Source organism: Leptonychotes weddellii, chromosome 4 (genome assembly GCF_054177405.1).
Source record: "Leptonychotes weddellii isolate Sample4059 chromosome 4, ASM5417740v2, whole genome shotgun sequence".
NCBI lineage: Eukaryota > Metazoa > Chordata > Mammalia > Carnivora > Phocidae > Leptonychotes > Leptonychotes weddellii.
The window spans coordinates 100,851,684-100,871,136 of NC_138372.1; the positions used below are offsets into that span (position 1 = coordinate 100,851,684).

The 19,453-nt window shown below is 37.3% G+C and overlaps 1 protein-coding gene across 3 annotated transcripts in view; it reads right to left on the bottom strand.

Annotated features, from left to right (window-relative positions):
* Positions 1-19,453, bottom strand: part of ST18 (ST18 C2H2C-type zinc finger transcription factor) — a 113,733-nt gene that overhangs the window by 78,420 nt on the left and 15,860 nt on the right. For all 3 annotated transcript variants that reach the window (XM_031020787.2, XM_081815997.1, XM_081815998.1), the window contains exon 4: positions 956-1,042. In XM_031020787.2, the coding sequence (XP_030876647.1) occupies positions 956-1,042 (87 nt within the window). The remainder of the gene's footprint in view (positions 1-955; positions 1,043-19,453) is intronic.

Consider the following 19,453-nt stretch of genomic DNA (forward strand, 5'->3'; position numbering starts at 1 on the left):
TTGGCCTGGTGGTGGGTGTTGAGGAGGGCAGGTTCTGCATGGAGCACTGGGTGTTGTGCGCGAACAATGAATCATGGAACACTTCATCTAGAACTAATGATGTAATGTATGGGGATTAACATAAGAATAAAAAAAAAAAACAAAGGAAAAAAAAAAAAAGAATGGCTCTGAAAGGGACAGAGAGAAGAAATCTTCTCAATGGGCAGAGCTACAGGGCAGGGCAGGAATGCAACTGGTTCTCCACTTTGCATGAAGAGAAAAGTTGCCAAGGTAAGAAAATATATGTACCCATAGGCAAAGTGAATAGTTTAGGTAGTCAGTGGGGACAGAGAATGGTTTAGCTGGATGATCAGTGACAAGAAGGTCTGAGAAAGAGGCATTTGGGTAGACTTATGAAAGTAAGGATGAAATGTGAAGGCCATTGTCTTTCATGATCACACCCACCACAGAGCACATACCAAGGAATAAACATTAAATCACCATCTAGACAGAATGGCCTGGTCAGAAGTCAGCCAGTATCTGTCTTCAGCTGTCATATGCTATTGCAGGGGAGTCATTAATGGAGTAGACTCAGGGGCAGGGAATGAAGCATTGAACTGACCCCAAAACATGGATTCCCACTAAGACTGATGTACTCTCACAGTACAATCTAATAGCAAAAGAAATAAATGGCACGCACCCAATATGACATCATCCCTTGAGGAGACCAACTAGCCACTGGGCCCTTTTTATTCTGAAAGGGGCAATAATTCAACTTGACTGGAATTAACACATATTCTGGATATGGATTTGCTTTTCTTGCCTTCAGAACCTCAGATAGTAGCACTATCTGAGGGCTTACAGAACATTTGTTCTACTAACAAGAAATTCTCATACATCTCATTGGACCAAGGGACCCTGTTAGGAAGATGACTGTGGGAACAAAATAATTGGATACACTGTTATTATCACTTACCACACATCGCAGAAATTGCTGGCCTGATGGAGTGATACAATGGCTTCTGGAAGGCATAGCTGAGATGCTACCTTTGGAGGTGATACCCTGCCAAGATGAAATCATATGGCATTTGTTTTTCTCCATCTGATTTATTTCACTTAGCATAATATCCTCAAGGTCCATCCATGTTGTTACAAATAAAGATTTCATCCTTTTTTATGGCTGAGTAGTATTCCATTGTGTGTGTGTGTGTGTGTGTGTGTGTGTGTGTGTGTGTGTGTGACATCATCTTTATCCATTAATTCATTGATAGATACTTTGGTTGTTTCCATATCTTGGCTATTGTGAATAGTGTTGCAAAGAACATAGAGGTGCATATATCTTTTCAAATTAGTGTTTTTATTTTCTTCAAATAAGTACCCAGAAGTGGAATTGTTGGATCATATGGTAGTTTTATTTTTAGTTTTTTGAGGCATCTCCTTTCTGTTTTCCATAGGGGGTCCACCAATTTACATTGCCACCAACAGTGTTCCCTTTTCTCCACATCTTCACCAACGCTTGTTATTTCTTGTCTTTTTGATAATAGCCATCCTGACTGGTGTGAGATGATATCCCACTGTGGTTTTGATTTTATTTCCCTGATGATTAGTGATGTTGAACATCCTTTCATGTGTCTGTTGGCCAACTATATATCTTTGGAAACATACCTATTCAGATTTCTCCCCATTTTTTAATTGGATTGTTTGTGTTTTGTTGTTGTTGTTATTGAGTTGCATGAGTTCTTTATATATTTTGGATATTAACCCCTTAGCAGATAAATGATTTGCAAATATCTTCTCCCACTGAGTAGGTTGCCTTTATGTTTTATTGATGATTTCTTTCACTGCACAGAAGCTTTTTAGCTTGATTTGTGCTATTTGTTTATTTGGCTTTTGTTGCCATTGCCTTTGGAGTCAGATCCAAAAAAGTATCATCAAGAGCAATGCCAACGAGCTTACTGCCTATGTTTTCTTCTAGGAGTTCTGTGGGTTTTGGTCCTATATTCAAGTCTTTAAACCATTTTTGAGTTAATGTGTATCATACAAGATAGTGGTCCAGTTTCATTCTTTTGAATGTGGCTGTCCGATTTACCCAACACCATTTATTGAAGAGACTGTCCTTTCTATATTTCTATATTATTGCCTCCTTTGTCATAAATTAACTCACCATATATGTGTGGGTTTATTTCTGGGCTCTCATTCTGTTGCACTGATCAATGTTTCTGTTTTTATGCCAAGACCATACTGTTTTGATTACTATAGCTTTGTAAAATAGTTTGAAATCAGGGAATGTGATGCCTCCAGCTTTGTTCTTCTTTATCAAGATTGCTTTGGCTATTCAGGATCTTTTGTGATTTCATACAAATTTTAGGATTTTTTTTATATCTGTGAAAAATGCCATTGGAATTTTGATGGATTTGGATGCCATTGGAATGACTGATGAATTTTGATTGCACTGAATCTGTATAATGCTCTGGGTAGTATGGACATTTTATTTTTTTTTATTTAAAGATTTTATTTATTTATTTGAACTAGAAAGAGAGAGCATGCACAAGCAGAGTGAAGGGCAGGGGGAGAAGCAGACTCCCTGCTGAGCGGGGAGCCCAAGGTGGGGCTTGATCCTGGGACTCTGGGATCATGCCCCTAGCCAAAGGCAGCCACTCAACTGACTGAGCCACCCAGGCACCCCTAGTATGGACATTTTAACAATATTAATTCTTCCAATCCATGAGCATGGAATATCTTTCCATTTACTCGTGTCTTCTGCAATTTATTTCATCAATGTCTTATAGTTTTAGAGTACAGGTGTTTCATCTCCTTTGTTAAATTTATTCCTAGGTATTTTTTTAATGCAATTGTAAGTAAGAATGTTTTTTAAGATTTCTCCTTCTGATAGTTTGTTGTTAGTGTATAAAAACACAACAGATTTTTTAATTGATTTTGTATCCTGCAACTTAACTGAATTCATTTATTAGTTCTAAGTTTTTTTGGTGAAGGTTTTAGGAAGATTTTCTATGTATAGTATCACGTCATCTGAAAATAGTGACAGTTTAATTTCTTCCTTACCAATTTGGATTTTTTAAATTTATTTTTCTTGTTTGATTGCTGTGGCTAAGATTTCCAGTACTATGTTGAATAAAAGTGGTGAGAGTGCACACCTTGCCCTGTTTCTGATCTTAAAGAAATGCTCTGTTTTTCACCATTGAGTATGGTGTTAGTTGTGTACTTATATATGGCCTTTATTATGTTGAAGTACATTCCTTCTATACCTGCTTTGTTGAGCATTTTTAGCATAAATGTATGTTGAATTTTTTCAAATGCTTTCTCTGCATCAATTGAGATGATCATAAGATTTTTTATCCTTCATTTTGTTAACATAGTGTATCACATTGATTAATATGTGGGTGGTGAACCATCCTTGAATCCCTGAAATATAGCCCACTTGATCACATGTATAATCTTTTTCATGTACTATTGAATTCAGTTTGCTAATATATTTGTTGAGGATTTTTGCATTTGTGTTCTTCAGGGATATTAGACTGAAATTTTCTTTTTTGTGTGTGTTGTCCTTGTCTGCTTCTTTGTAGCAAGGCAATTCTGGCCTTGTAAAATGAGTTTGGAAATATTCCCTACTCTTCAATGTTTTGGATAATTTGGGAAGGATAATTATTGAATCTTCTTTGAATATTTGGTAGAATTCACCAGTGAAACCATCTGGTCATCTTTATTGACCCTTTTGTCACTGGACTTTTGTTCTTTGGGAGGTTTTTGATCACTGCTTCAAGATCTTTACTAATTGAACTACTCAAATTTTCTATTTCTTCATAATTCAGACTCAGAAGATTTTGTTTCTAAGAATTTATTGATTTCTTCTAGGGTGTCATTTATTGGCATATAATTGTTCATAGTAGTCTCTTATGATCCTTTTATTTCTTTGGTATCAGTTGTAACTTTCCCTCTTTCATTTCTGATATTATTTATTTGAGCTCTCTCTTTTTTTTCTTAGTGAGTCTAGCTAAGAGTTTATCAATTTTTTTATCTTTTCAAAGATCAGCTCTCAGGTTCACTGATCTTTTCTATTGTCTTTTTGGTGCCTATTCCATTTATTTCTGCCCTGATCTTTTATTATCTCCTCCCTTCTTTTCATTAACTTCGGGCTTCATTTGTTTCCTTTTTTCCTAGTTCCTTTTGGTGTAAAGTTAAATTATTTATTTGAGATTTTGGGTGTAAAGTTAGATTATTTATTTGAGATTTTTCTTGTTTCTTGAGGTAGGCCTGAATTGCAATGAATTTCTATTTTAAAACTGCTTTTGCTTCATCCAATAGATTTTGGTATGTTGTATTTTCATTTTCATTTGTCTCAGGTATTTTTTTATTTCTGCTTTGATTTCTTCACTGATCCATTGGTTGTTCAGTAGCATGTTGTTTAATCTCCACATATTTGTGATTTTTCCAGTTTGTTTTCTGTGATTGGTTTCCAGTTTCACACCATTGTGGCTTGAAAAGATGGTTGATATGATTTCAATCTTCTTAAATTTATTTGGACTTGTTTTGTGACCTAACATATGATCTATCCTGGAGAATGTTCCATGTGCACTTGAGAAGAATGTGTTTTCTGCTGCTTTTGGATAGAATGTTCTGTTTAGTCCATCTGGTCTAATGTGTCAATGTTTCTTTCTTGATTTTCTGTCTGGATAATTTATCTATTGATGCAAGTGGGTGTTAGAGTTTCCTACTACTACTATATTGCCATTGATTTCTCCCTTTATGTCTGTTAATACCTGCTTTGCACAATTTGGTGCTCCTATGTATGATGCATAAATATTTGTAGATGTTACATTTTCTTGCTTCATTGACCCTTTTGTCATTATGTAATGCCCAGCTTATCTTTTATTTCAGTCTTTGTTTTTAAGTCTATTTTGTCTGAAATATGTACAGCTACCCCAGCTTTTTGTTCGTTTGTTTGTTTCCATCTGCATAAAACACCTTTTTCCATCACTTCACTTTCAGTCTGTGTGTTTTCTTACATCTGAGGTAAGTCTCTTGTAGACAGCATATAGATGGGTCTTGGTTTTTTTTTTTTTATTCCATTCATCCATTTTATGTTTTTTGATTGGAGTATTTAGTTCATTTATATTTAAAGTAATTATGGAAAGCAAATAGTTATGGATAGGTACGTACTTATTGCCATTTTGTTCATTGTTTTTTGGCTGTTTTTGTAGTTCCTCTCTGTTTCTTTCGTCTTTTATTGCCTTCTTCCACTGTGGTTTGATGCCTTTCTTTAGTATTATTTTTAGATTGCAGTCTCATTGTTTTTTGTGTAGCTACTATAGGTTTTTGCTTTGTGGTTACCATGATGCTTACATATATCAATGTATATAGACTAGTCTATTTTAAGTTGGTAGCAAGTTAAGTTTGAACTAAACTGCATTTTTATTCCCCACTCCCAATGTTTTTGATGTCATATTACATATCTTTTTATTTTGTCTATTTCTTTTTTAAAAAGATTTATTTATTTATTTTAGAGAGAGAGAGAGCATGGGGGAGGAGGGGCAGAGGGGGAGGGAGAGTCTGAAGCAGACTCCTTGCTGATCATGGAGCCCAATTTGGGGCTCGATTGCACAACCCTTGAGATCATGACCTGAGCCAAAATCACAAGTCAGATGCTCAACTGACTGAGCCACCCAGGTGCCCCTATCTTGTCTATTTCTTAACTAAGTTTTATATTGATAATTATTTTTTTTACCACTCTTGTCTTTTAACCTTCATGTTAGCTTTATAAGTGCTGACTTGACTATATATTTATCTTTACCAGTGAACTTTTACTTCCATATGTTTTCTTGTCACTAATTAGTACTCTTTCTTTCAGCTTAAAGAAGTTCCTTTAACATTTCTTGTATGGCAAGTTTAGTGGTGATGAACTATTTCAGTTTTCACTTGTCTGGAAAACACTTTATCTCTCTTTCAATTATGAATGATAACCTTACCACGTGTAATATCCTTGGTTAGAAGTTTTTGCTTTCAGCATTTTGATCATATCATGACACTCCTTTCTGGACTGCAAAGTTTCTGCTGAAAAATCTGCTTATAGTCTTATGGGGGTCTCCTTGTATATACCAAATCACTTTTCTCTTGATGCTTTTAAGATTCTGTCATTATCTTTAGCCTTTGACATTTTAATTATGATGTATCTTGAGGTGGATCTCTGGATTCATTTTATTTGAAATTCTCTGAACTTCCTGGATCTGTTTCCTTCCCCAGGTTAGGGATGTTTTCAGCTATTATTTCTTCAAATAAGTTTTCTGTCCCTTTTTCTCTCTTCTTCTTTTGAGACCCCTATATGTTGTTCCAGTTGCCCTTGTCCTATAGGTTCCTGAAGTTATTTTCACTTTTTAAAATTCTTTTTTGTCTTTGCTGCTCTGTTTGGGTGAGTTCCACTGTCCTCTCTTCCAGGTCACTGATCCTTTCTTCTGCTTTATCTAGTCTGCTGCTGTACCCCTTTAGTGTATTTTCAGTTCATTTATTGTATTCTTCACTCTGTGGCTTCTGTTCTGTACTTTCTTATAGCTTCTATCTCTTTGTTGAAGTTCTCTCTGTGTTCATCTATTCTTCTCCTGAGATTGGTGAGCATCTTAATGAACATTACCTTGAACTTTCTATCAAGTAAATTACTTATCTTTCATTAATTTTTTTTTCTGGGATTTTATCTTCTTCTTTTGTTCAGAACATATTCTTGTTTCCTCATTTTGATTGACTCTGTGTTTGTTTCTATGTATTAGGTTAACAGCTGTCTCTCCCAGGCTTCAAGGAATGGTCACAGGAAGACTGGGGGAGTGTTTCAGTCTGCTGTCTTCACTGTGCCCTGAAGATGGTAGCCTGCCAAGAACTGTCTCTATGATGTTTCAGTCCCTTGGCACCCAGAAACACAAGCCCTGATGACCACAGAGCCAGGCATTCAAGGGGTGTCCTCTGTGCAGACTGCCTGCAACCACTGGGCCAGGGCACATCACCCACTGGGCTTAGGGCCATGGGGGAGCACCAGGCCAGGATAAGCCTGTCCACTGGCAATATGTACTTTTAATGATTATTTTATAATGCTATGTCCTTGACAGTTTGAATATATGGGTACAAGAGCTAAGAGGTAGAATTAGGAGTGGCTTGGTTTACTATGACTCCCAGTGGCCAACTTGAAGGACTTATACATCCCTCACCACAGATCTGGGCTCTGTGGCTCTAATGATCTCTGGTCCTCAAAAGGAGAATGCTTCCATCAGGGAACATAGTAAAAGTCCTATTAAACTTTAAGCCCTGAATGCCTCTCAGTCACTTGGGCTTCCTTTGCTGGGATAATCAACATGGCAAAGAAGAGTCACCATCCTGGCAGGAGTAACTGGCTTTGGTCATTGGGAGTAGTGAGGCTGCTATTATATTTTGGGGACAGAGAAGAATATATTTAGCACCCAAGTGATCCACTGAGGTGTCTCCTGGTCCAAACCTGGAAACAAATCAACATATGTAGCACATAATTGAATGTTATGGTGACCAGGGGCTCAGATCCCTTAAGGAGGAAGGTCTGAGTCATGCCGCCAAGTAAGCCATCTAAATCAGCAGAGGTATTTGTCAAGGATGAAGGGAATTAATAAAAGAGTAAGTAGAAAATAAACAATATACAAAGCAAGTGGATTTGAACTGTGAAGTGTAGACTGTAGTGGATACCATGGTATGCCATTACCGTCTCTCTGCTTCAGGACTAAGGTATTCATTTCCCCCACCTAGTGAGAGTGCTGGAATCTAATGGGTCTTAGCTGAATCCATTTCTAGGAATTGCCCCTGGTCAGAGGACCATCTAAGCCCAAATCCCATCCCCACAGGGGCAGCCCACATTCACCCTTGCCTTAAGGCAGGACAAACTCCGAAGAGCAGTCCCAGAGCTCTCAGTAGAAATGGCCAAGGCTTCTGTTACAACTGCATTACAATTCAACTTCTCCCCTGCCCAGTCCTGCTGCCCTTTCTTCTAAAAAGTGTTGTTCCCACGAGCATGCCCCCACCTCCAAACAAAAACAAAAGCATTGTGTGGCACATTCCTGTCTCAATCTATTTTTCAGGGAATCTAATGATGGGTCAAGAATTGATGAGATTAGCCCTGGGGGCGGAGGGCAGGTACTGCTGGCTAGGCTGGAAGTGCTGGTAGATATGAAGCTCACTCTTTACCTATAAAACGATATAGTCCTTCTTGCAGTCTTTGTAATGGGATCCTTGAGAATTCATGGCCTTGGCTGCAATTTGTGGGTTTGTTCTTGACTCCATTGGAGGCAAGAAGATGAAGGCACATCTCATCATTACTCAAGTAGAAAACCAAGAAACATTGATGCTTTTTACTCGAAAGAGTGATGGTAAAAAAAAAAATGTTAGTTTATTTGACAACACAGTGTATTGTTTTGACATATGCTTTTCACATTACTCCATTGGGATATCCATTCATGGTGAGTCTTTATCATTATATATTTAATTTTAAAATCTGAAAAAAATTGAGATATTTTGGTGGCTTTTCCAAGGAGCTTGTTATTAGCTCAGTATAATAAAAAATATAAAAGTGTGAAACATGATCTCTTTAAGAACTCATAATCTAACTACGGAGAGAAAGTAAACACATAAGACCACAATAACTGACAAGAGAGAATATACAATTACATTTGAAATGAGCGCCACAGCAATATGTGAGAGAGAAGGTCAGAGAAGAGGTCCACAGAACGGACGCTCTTGTCTCTATCTTTTAACAGATAAGCTTCCTTTTAGTGATCTAAAATACTACCCACTGAAGTCTAAGTACCTCATTTTAAAAAAAAGAAAATGTAATCTTAATATTATATATTAGAAATTTGGGCTTTCAGTGTTTTTCCACTATATTTTTCACAAAATGAACAGATTATCCTAAATGCCTAAATCATTGCTGGTAAGAACTGATCTGTACCTCTGAAACAAATAATACAATATATGTTTAAAAAAAGAAGAAGAAGAAGATAGCAGGAGGGGAAGAATGAAGGGGGGGAAATTGGAGGGGGAGATGAACCATGAGAGATGATGGACTCTGAAAAACAAACGGGTTCTAGAGGGGAGGAGGGTGGGAGGATGGGTTAGCTTGGTGATGGGTATTAAAGAGGGCACATTCTCCATGGAGCACTGGGTGTTATATGCAAACAATGAATCATGGAACACTACATCAAAAACTAATGATGTAATGTATGGTGATTAACATAACAATAAAAAATTTTAAAAAAAGAACTTAGGCAAATGTGCAGTAATTTTTACCCCAGAAATGATGCCACATTTGATACAATGTTATATTTTCTCTGAAGTTTTCTTTTCTTTTTTTAATTTGAGGAGTTGTCACTTCCTTTCCTGAAACTCTCCACCCCAACACTCTGAGGTATGGATACCCGGACAATCTACAATAGCTACTTGACTACACTTTTCGGAAATCAGGAGAGATAGGACCCTGTGGGAAAGTTAAAGTCCTGTGTTCATTTGAAATGAGTCTCATGATTCCTGAGAGAGCCTAAAGGCTACCGTGAATGGCAAATTTACTTTTACACAGGAACTATAGAGATATTGTTCATTCTTTAAGGACAGTGCCTGCAATATACGAGCCAGCTCTCTCAGCTATGTCTTAGAAACTTGTGACCATGCTCATGTTTATAGAGCTATGTCAAGCTAGAGTGTGCCCAACAGTAAACTTATAATTTAAGCTTCTCCTATTACTCATGTCATAAATTCAGCATCTAAGTTGTTGCTATTTATCAATGATTGGTTTGCTGTCATGCAACACTGATTCACTGGCAAGGTTATTTGATAATATCAGGTTTATAAGAGGGGGGAATTTTTTCCCCATAAGGCCAGAGCTAACAGATGCCTTTTTTCCTTATTTAATTGAGATTAAGTTTTATGAATGATAGATTAATTGTATAACATCCACAACAGTTTTTTCAAAAAATAGTCAAGCCATTAAAAGCCACATTGCAATAATAATAATTAATAATAATAATAATAATAATAATAACTTGCTCTGAATTGTGAGGTAAGAGGTAAGTGGCACTAAGAAGACTCCCTACAAACCTCCTGCTGCCCCTCTGTGCTGGTGAACATACCCTCCTTTGGGATGTCATTCCAGCAACATTGTCAGAGCACATTGCTTCTACGCTGCCATGGCATCTGGCGTTTACCATGATTGTAAAACCTAACCCTCTGAACTGTAATCGCCTCACCCAGTAACCTGGAAACATTTGCAAGAAAACAGAGATTGTTTCTTATTTATTTTTATATCTCCTGTATATAATATAAGGTCTGTGTCTTAGTAACATTAGTAAATGTTCATTGAAGTTCAACTCCACCCAGACATAAGCATATAAAAATGACGTCAGTGCAAACATGAACCTAGAAAATTGCCTTTCTCCAGAAGACGCATCAAAAAGCTACTCACTGAATGTACAGATGATGCGCTGGCCCACCTCCCTGGAGCAAAAGTTCACTGATCCATGTGAGCTTTTGCTTATAGTTCCCTTCACCACTGAAGATGTGTTTTTGTAACACAGCCAAAAAAGAGACAGGAGGTAAGTTAACAGCAGCAGGTAAGTCAAGAAATCCTAGTTGGTCCCCATAAAGACTGACCAAATGACCATGATGTTATGAACCAATCAGTTCCAAGAATGCGGAAGAATCATACAGTTCCAAAAATAATTCAATCCGCACATGAACCAAAAATTTTAAAGAAAGAACTATTCATTCATTAAAATACAAAATAATACGCCAAAATTTGGAATATGGTGTAACTAAAATATAAATTTACTCTAATTTGTAACCAAATGCAAATGATGTAGCTCAGCTAAATAACGTGTGTACCACCAAACTTCTTTGAATTGCCTATAGATTAACTAAACAATTCAGTTAATGTATAGTGACGGTTTAGCCATGAAATATATGAATAGTTCATTGGTCTTTTCAGAAACATAATATGATGGGTCATGGGGATTTCCCCAAAAGAAGTTGAATATAATAAGATAAAGTTAGAAAATTAAAGACAGCAAGAGATGGTCATTATGTGGATTTTATGATCAGGATACCAAAAGAATTCAAAAATAATTTAAATACAGAAAGAGATTTATTGTTTGCTAGGAAATTTAACTTCATTAAAGTGAGACTTATTTTAATTTATTAATACTTCCAAATATCTTCTTTAAGTACATAAAATAAAAATATATGTGGTTTTATGTTTTGTCAAATAGTAAAACAAAGTATTAAGAAAAATGAAATACAGGGGACCTTAATTTAAACCTAAAGAAATACAAAAATGAAATTCACAGTTCATAAATGTTTGCCTTATCAAGATAATATTATATTTGAGGAGAAGATATTTAAAGTAAGTCCTATTTTTTTAAAAAAACTTTTTTATTCTTTTTAAAAAAATTTATTTATTTTCAAGAGAGAGTGAGAGAGCACATGCACAAACAAAGGGGAGGGGCAGAGGGAGAGAATCTCAAGCTGACTCCCCACTGAGCACAGAGCCTTACCTGGGGCTCAATCTCATGACCCTGAGATCATGACCTGAGCTGAAACCTAGAATCAGACACTTAACTGACTGAGCCACCCAAGCACCACTCCCCAAAAAAAACTTTAAAAGAAGATTATGGCAGCATCTTAGTTGATCCTAAATAAGTATTTTATTAGATAGATTGTATCTGCTAAAAAATTAAACATGGTTGAATAATAATAGCATCTTGACAATTCAAGTTAAATGCACTTGTAGCATTGAGTTTAAAGTGACTCTTTTTACTTTAACTAATGAGTCAATGATCTGAATCCTTTTCTTTTACTTAAAGTTGGTATTCCTAGCCAAAAATAAAATAAAATAAGTTAAAATAATGAGAGCTGTAAAATTCCATGATAACGGGGATAAAAATACTGTATTTTTGTATATTATATTAGTATACAATAAGACCACATACATTCATTTTTTTGGGTATATTCACAAATATCTAGTTTTAGAAGAAAATAAAGTGTACCCTCCTTTAATTTCCCTAGCATAGTATTTTATAAAATTTTATATAGCAATTGTGCTACTAGCAGAAATTTTGTTAGCAGAAAACGCTTGCAAAAATGGTTAAATTTATAAAGCAAAAGACATAGTTGAGGCTGAAGTGGGGTTTGGAAGATGCCTTTGCTCCCCGTCTCCCTCCTACTTCCCTAGGCTGGGCCAACAAGACCACTGGGCTGCCAGGGCTCCCCCTGCTTTCTGGGGAGGAAGGAGCCAAGCTGGCTCAGCTCTTGCCTGGGGGAAATGGTTTTAAGCCCCAAGCCTCAAACTTGAAAGAAAAAGAAATCTTAAATACAAGTATCTTCATGGTATTTTCAGATCACCCCCATGAATTCTGTGGAAAAGCTTCAATCATCTTGCCATTTAATCAATATCTCATTTTATTTTGTTTGGCAAAAGTCTCATGAGGACTGACATCCTCTATGTCTTCCCCCTGACTTTAAACCTTATTCATACTTTATTTAAACATATTAACACTTTATATATGTGTGTGTAGAATGGTGCCTGGGGCTTCCTAGAGGTTATGGAGTGTTTGTTTTGATCATCTAGCCACTGGGCAAGCACCTTCTGCAGCTGGAAGAGAAACAGAATCCTTCCATGCACACTTCTAAAGAAAAAAAAACCCAGTTAACTTTGTCATAAAACTTAGGGTTCAAGGTAAATTGCAGTTATTTAATAATCAAGGCGAGAACTTTAAGCTTTAATGAAAGGTGCTGAATAGAATGCAGAACCTCCCTCCATGCAGGCACTAGCAAAACTGCACTTCTGTTCTCATTTTTTAATGGAATGTCAGAATGGAGTAAGTGACAGTGATTGTAAAATACACATCAAAAAATATCTGCTTTAAAATTACTTTTGAACAAAAATAACAAAGGTAATTAATATTTAATTCATGACCATGTGAATAAATTCAAGATCATGTGAATTAGCCAGACAACTCAGAGGGAAGAAAAAGTTTATTGTGGACAACTTTATAAAAAATTATTTCTATATGCACCATGTCCAAATCTATCAAATATCAAGTTCCTACATGTTTGTGATGCAGGCACATCCTTATTAATGAAAATGATCTCATTTATTTACAAAGTAAAAATCATTAATTAATGATGGGGTTTGGAACTTCTTTGTTTCAGGGGGTCAATCACTGCCAGAAACACTCAAACCAGGACCACATAAGTAAAATAAAGTTTAATTTAGTTAAAGTTAATTCAGGAAACACAAAGGTCTAATTAGCACTGTAATGAATAAAGAGGTGTCCTTCTGTTCTTGAGTTTGAACATTTTATTTTCTTTTTCCCAAGATGTGCGTATGTGAACTCGCTAAAGAGTGGGCTCTGAATGGGCATTGAGAATGAAGCTTAATATAGGTTTAAAATTTGATGTAAGAATTAAATATTTTTACTTACAATGGATAATTATAACCATAACTCATATATTGGAAAGTAATATAGTGGCTTCTTTTCTTTGAAATATAATTAATTCATGACTCCTGGATGAAATTTATATATGAATAGTTCCATTAGGTATTATTTATATTTGTATGATGTTGTAGTAAGAAAGTCATGTTTATTTTTGTTGTTTGGAACAGAGTTTACCAATGTTGACCTTTCCATTATTCACTGATTTTTTTTTTATCAACTCCCATTGTGATTTCTACTATAGATATTTTTCAATGTTCAAAAGAATGTTTTTCTCAGTTTCAAGTGGGATAGATCTAGTGTGGATGTTTAGAATAGAAATTCGCAGAAGGACAGATACTATGAAAAGAAGGAGGCTTAAGAGAGAGGGAAAGAGAGGATGAGATGGAAGAGGTCACAAGGAAGGAAGTGGAGGTCTGGGAGGCCAGGGAGGGGGGGTGTAGGGGGGTGGGAAAGGGAAGGAAACTAAGCATGGGGTGGGGACAGGCACAATGAGCTCGTCAAAGATGAGCAGAAATGAAGACACTGAGCACAACCTAAAGTGCGAAAGAGTAGGAGACAGAGACACACCAACAGGAGGCAAAGATGTACCCACTGAAGGAAAACAAAACACAACAAGCACAAATACAGACACAAACACAGAACGTCATCAAGTAATATGAGTCATATGGTAATTTTTTGGTTTTTAAAATTACAATGACAAAAGACTTTTTAAGAGCATGTGGTTGTTTTATGACTACTATCATAAATGCCAATTTTATTTCTTGACATTTACCCGAATGCGGATATTTGGTCCATAAATCTACGTTCCTTTCTTAGTTCCCTGAACTAAAATACTAGAAGCCTACAGATCTGCACACTGTCTTTGCTATGAAAAAGAACTGCCCGATATTTGGAATGCTCCCATTTATCCTTCTCTACTTCATCAGAACATACTATGAATCATTTCACAGAACTTGCTGCCATGCTGGGATAACATTTAAAAGGAGGATCAAGGGTTAAAATAGCAAAGTGAGTACTGAGATAGTAGGAATCACCTACTTTAATATATCATTATAATTATGTGTATATAAATGTATGTGTAATGTCTATCTCTCTGTGTGAGTATGTGTAAGTATATATGTGTACACACAAATCTGTGAACTGTTTTAGCAGCCAAGTATCCGATTGAATCAGAAATAACTTGCTTTGAAAGGCTGTCCCTGATTTAGAAACACTGTGCTACAAATGAAGCCTACCAGTCCCACACATCACTTCCTGTAACCCAACCCCTTCTACACGTCCCTGTACCACCACAGCTTCTGAGGAGCCACTTCCTGGCCACCTCTGTCCCCAGACTGCACCATTGCAGACAGGCATGGTCCCAACATGGTTCTACTGTCTCCCAACCTAGCAGGCTGTTCAACTTCCTGGGCAACACACAGGATGCCCCTACATTTCCATTCACCAGTGGGGGTAGGAGTGAGTGACTATTTTGCCAATGCCTCCATTCAAATTTAATACTCTATCACATAACCTTTTTTTAAATCATGTTCTTATTCAGAATATTATAAAACTGTGCTTCCCTGAGAACACCAAAGCAATTGGGAACCCAGTTCTGAGCCAGAGTTTGCTCATTTCATGTGGACAGTAGTGCTTCAGGGCATGGGAGAGCTCAGGATTCTCATTTCACCATTTGATCCACACAGTGGTTGGGTGCTCTTCTGGGAGCTATCTTGTAAATCATTATTTATAAGGATGTTTCCATGATTAATAAGTATCATGAGGTTAAAAACCTGTTTGCAGGCTTGGTCTACAGTGTTGTCAAGAGATCATCCTGCTTTTTTTAGATATAGAAATAAATTGAATGTCAAAGCTTAATTCATTAAAGCACAAAATCAGAAAAAAAAATAAAGACGTCTGGATCTTACAGTACAAGCTTTTTTCTGATACATGATTTTTTACTGCTTTTAAAAATATGGGGCAATCTTGTTCAGGATGGGCAAATGGAAGTGGGTTTGAAGTAACAGAGGGAATTGGCCTCATATACACTCAAGGGCCAGGAACCAGGCTGATGGAAGAGATCACCATTCAAGCTAATTTCACTCATCTTTACAGAGTGCCTGTTTTCTGCCCATAGGAATTGCCTAGGCAGATACATTCTTATCCTTCCAGCTCAGGTCAAACTCCCACCAGTATTAGCTGGCTCATCCCTTGTGCTCCCTTACATAAATCTATTTTTTAGAAATTATCACACTGTGTTTTCATGACCTTTAGGCTATTTCAAACATTGTGAGTTCTTGTCTTATTCCAGTGCCTTCTGTAGGACTCAGAACACATTTATGAAAAATTTTTCAATTGCTCCTTATATGCGTCAGGCACTATTCTAGATTTGGGAATATTATCAAAGTAATGAAGGAAAACAATTCCTGCTCTCAGAAAACTTAACAATGCCAGGAAAAGAGACAGATTAGAAACAAGGTAATAAGTAGTTGTAACTGTATGTTAAAAGGTATTCTTTCTTTTTTTTCCCACCAAAAATAAAACAGGGAAGGAGAATAGGGAAGACTAAGAAATGAGGGCTTGGCATTTTAAAGGCTGAAGTCAGGGAAAGACTTGCTGACAAGGAAACATTTGAGTAGAGACTTGAAGCAAGAGAGGGAGGGAGACATGCAACTATGCAAGGAACAGCATTCTAGACAAAGGGAATAGCATGTAAAGGCCTGAGGCATCAGCAGATCTGATCCAGGCAAGGGCATGGGCATACAAGGGGCAGTGGAGAAGTCACAGAAACCAGGTCAGAGTGAGAATTTTGTCTTTCTTTTGAGAAAAGAGAAACCCATAGGGAAGCTTTGAGAAGAGGGGTGGCATGGCCTGACTTTCACTTTCGGCAAGGTCATTCTGGCCGCCTTGTAGAGTGAACAGCAAGTTGCTAAGGGGACAGAGATAAGGAAACTTGTGAGGAGGTTGCTTTAATAACTCAAGTGAACAGTGATGGGTTGGGAGCCTAGTAATAGCAGTGGATGTGGTGAGAAATGGTCAAACTGTGGATTTATCTTGAAATTCAAGTCATAAGAATATTCAGAGAGATTGCATATAGTGTATGAAGGGAAAAGTCAAGGAGGCCCCAGGGCTTTTGTGCTTCCCCAATTACTGATATGGGCAAGGCTATGGATGTGTCCAGTTTATAGGAGATTGTGATTTCAATTTTGGATTATTAAGTTTGAGATACACATTAGGGATCCATTTGGAGATGCTGACTACACAGTTGGAGATACAAGTTGAAGTTTAGGGAAGAAAGGATTTATTTTCATGTAAATATACTAAAAGCCTAAATGAGATCATCAAAGGATCACTAGCAAAAAGGATCAAGGACACATCTGGGGGGGATCCAGTGTTTAGAGTCTGCGATGTTGAGGGGAAACTAGCAATAAGAACTAAGAAGATACAAAGAGCTAGGAGGAAATCAGGAAGTGTGTCATGTTAGGAAACCAAGTTTCTTTAAAAATGATCATGGCAGAATGAACCTGCCAGTCCTTCCTTCAAGGAGCTCAGAGCTTAGTGATCCTGCAGGACAGGCTGCAGGCTTTGTGTTAGCTTCCATCTACAAGGACACTGGGTCCTCCAAGGACAAAGGCTCTGGAGCAATTACCACAAATACTGTGATGAGTCTGAAGTCTAAATTCTCTCCATCCTCATAGGGGTGACCTGGAAGAAGGGAGTTTGCTCTGTGACTCCCACACAGGAAAAAAGGTGGAGAGTGTGCCCTCAGGGACATATTGCAATCATTTCCCTGCATAGGTTCACTCCCCGGACCCTGATTTTGAAATGAGTCCCCAGAACGCATCCCCCACCCCAACTCAGGATCATCTTGATGTGTGCCTCCCCCACAGAGGAGAGTGTGCCCCTGAACCAAGGTGAGGATCTTCAGAGAAAACCCATGTTCAAAAGCCATTCTTCTTTATCTACATTGTTCTGCACCTGGCTTCCCCAACCTTGGATTTCTTCTAAGTGTCCTTAGGTCCAGCAGTGGCTTTACTTTCTGACCTTGTGGCAAAGAGTCACTTGGCTGATCGCTCCATACAAACATAGAAATATGATTTTGTATTCCAGTTCTGTTTTCTCTTCCTGACTGAAAATGACCAAATGAGACCAAAGGAGAAGTTAACAGAATAAAGAGCACCTCACTTTTACATTTGACACTTTGATAGAATATATTTGGAGAGGAAGACACATATTGATGGTAGGAATATGACTTAGAAATGAATCAGAAGCCAGCTAGAGTAGGCTGGCTTGTATTTAAGAAGCTAGTGGGAGTTTTGCTGGCTAACCAGTATTGACTTTAAAGTAACAGAACTAGGGAAAGAATCTAAGAATTTGGAAGCAAAGAAGTTGTGGGCACCATATAAAAATAGTTAAAGAGAATCAACATTAAATAGAAATTCCTTTACAATGAATTACTAACTACATTATTTATTCTAAAAACAAACATTGGTGGACAATGTAAAATATTTTGTGAGTAACATCTTGTACTAGGGATACAATGGCAAATAAAATATTCTTTGTCCTTAAAAAGTTGACCAAAAAAAAGTGTATCAAAAAGGTATGTGACAGGGGCGCCTGGGTGGCTCAGTCGTTAAGCGTCTGCCTTCGGCTCAGGTCATGATCCCAGGGTCCTGGGATCGGGCCCCGCGTCGGGCTCCCTGCTCTGTGGGAAGCCTGCTTCTCTCTCTCCTGCTTCTCCCTCTCCCACTCCCCCTGCTTGTGTTCCCTCTCTCACTGTGTCTCTCTCTGTCAAATAAATAAATAAAAATCTTTAAAAAAAAAAAAAGGTATGTGACTAATTAATTTTTTTTTAGTTTTTCATTTTTTAGTGTTTTTTTTTTTTTTAATTTTGCCACTCAAACTGTAAACTTAAAGGCAGGGGATCTGCCTTCTTTTGAATGGGTGGACAGATGGATGAATGAATAATAAAATAGCTATGATTCAATGTAATAAGTGCTTTAACACAGACAAGAAAAGTTGTGTTTTGAGTACACAATGGAAAAAAGTATTAGCCTGGGAGGTCACAGGGACAATTCATGGAGGAGATGACATTAGTCATTCGCTTTAAAGGATGAGTATGAATCCCATGTGGGAGAAGATAAAGTAAAGAATTTTGCTAGGAATAGACTATAACAGAGTTGAAATGGAAAGAGCATTTTATAAAAACAAGAATAAGCACCAGCTTTAGGCATGGGTTTTCCTGTAGGAAATAGTATGGCCGTGAGATTAGAAGAACAAAATGTGAAGATGAAGGTAATTAGAAAAAAAAATGCTTTCGAAAAAGAAAAAAAGAAAAAGGAGGGGGATGCCTGGCTGGCTCAGTTGGTTAAGTGTCCAACTTTTGATTTCAACTCAGATCATGATCTCGGGTTCCTGAGATGGAGCCTGGCTTTGAACTCCGTGCTCAGCAGGGAGTCTGCTTGAGATTCTCTCTCTGCTCCTCCTCCCTCTTCTTTCTCTCTCTTAAAGATAAATAAATAAATCTTTTTTAAAAAGAAAAAAAATGCTTTCTCCTTCAAAAAAAGAAAATAAGCAAGGAGAAAGATCATGCAAGGAAAACAAGATCAGGTGCAAAGGGAGCCAAGGAGAGGTTCAAAGGCAAAGATGAACTCAGAAGTTAGGTGTGAATAAACCAAGAGATTAAATGTAGCTATACTTTGGGGGGGTTGGGGGCAGCTAGGTGAGTTCAGAGGCCAGGACTGAAAGTGCTATACAGAAGTTTCCTGAGTCAAGAAGGCAGCAAGACTTGATATTTGAACACCTCTCCACAGTCACATGCTAGCCACTGACAGAATCCCTAGATCCCAGTGCTGCTGTTAACCCACTGCTCCTTCTACCACATGGGCCAGCCAAACCCTAAGTGATGGTTTGAATTAGTGTTATGAGAAGTCACCCATTGTGAGGAATGAAAACTCAAGAACACCATGTTTTGGTTGTGGGAGCTGATC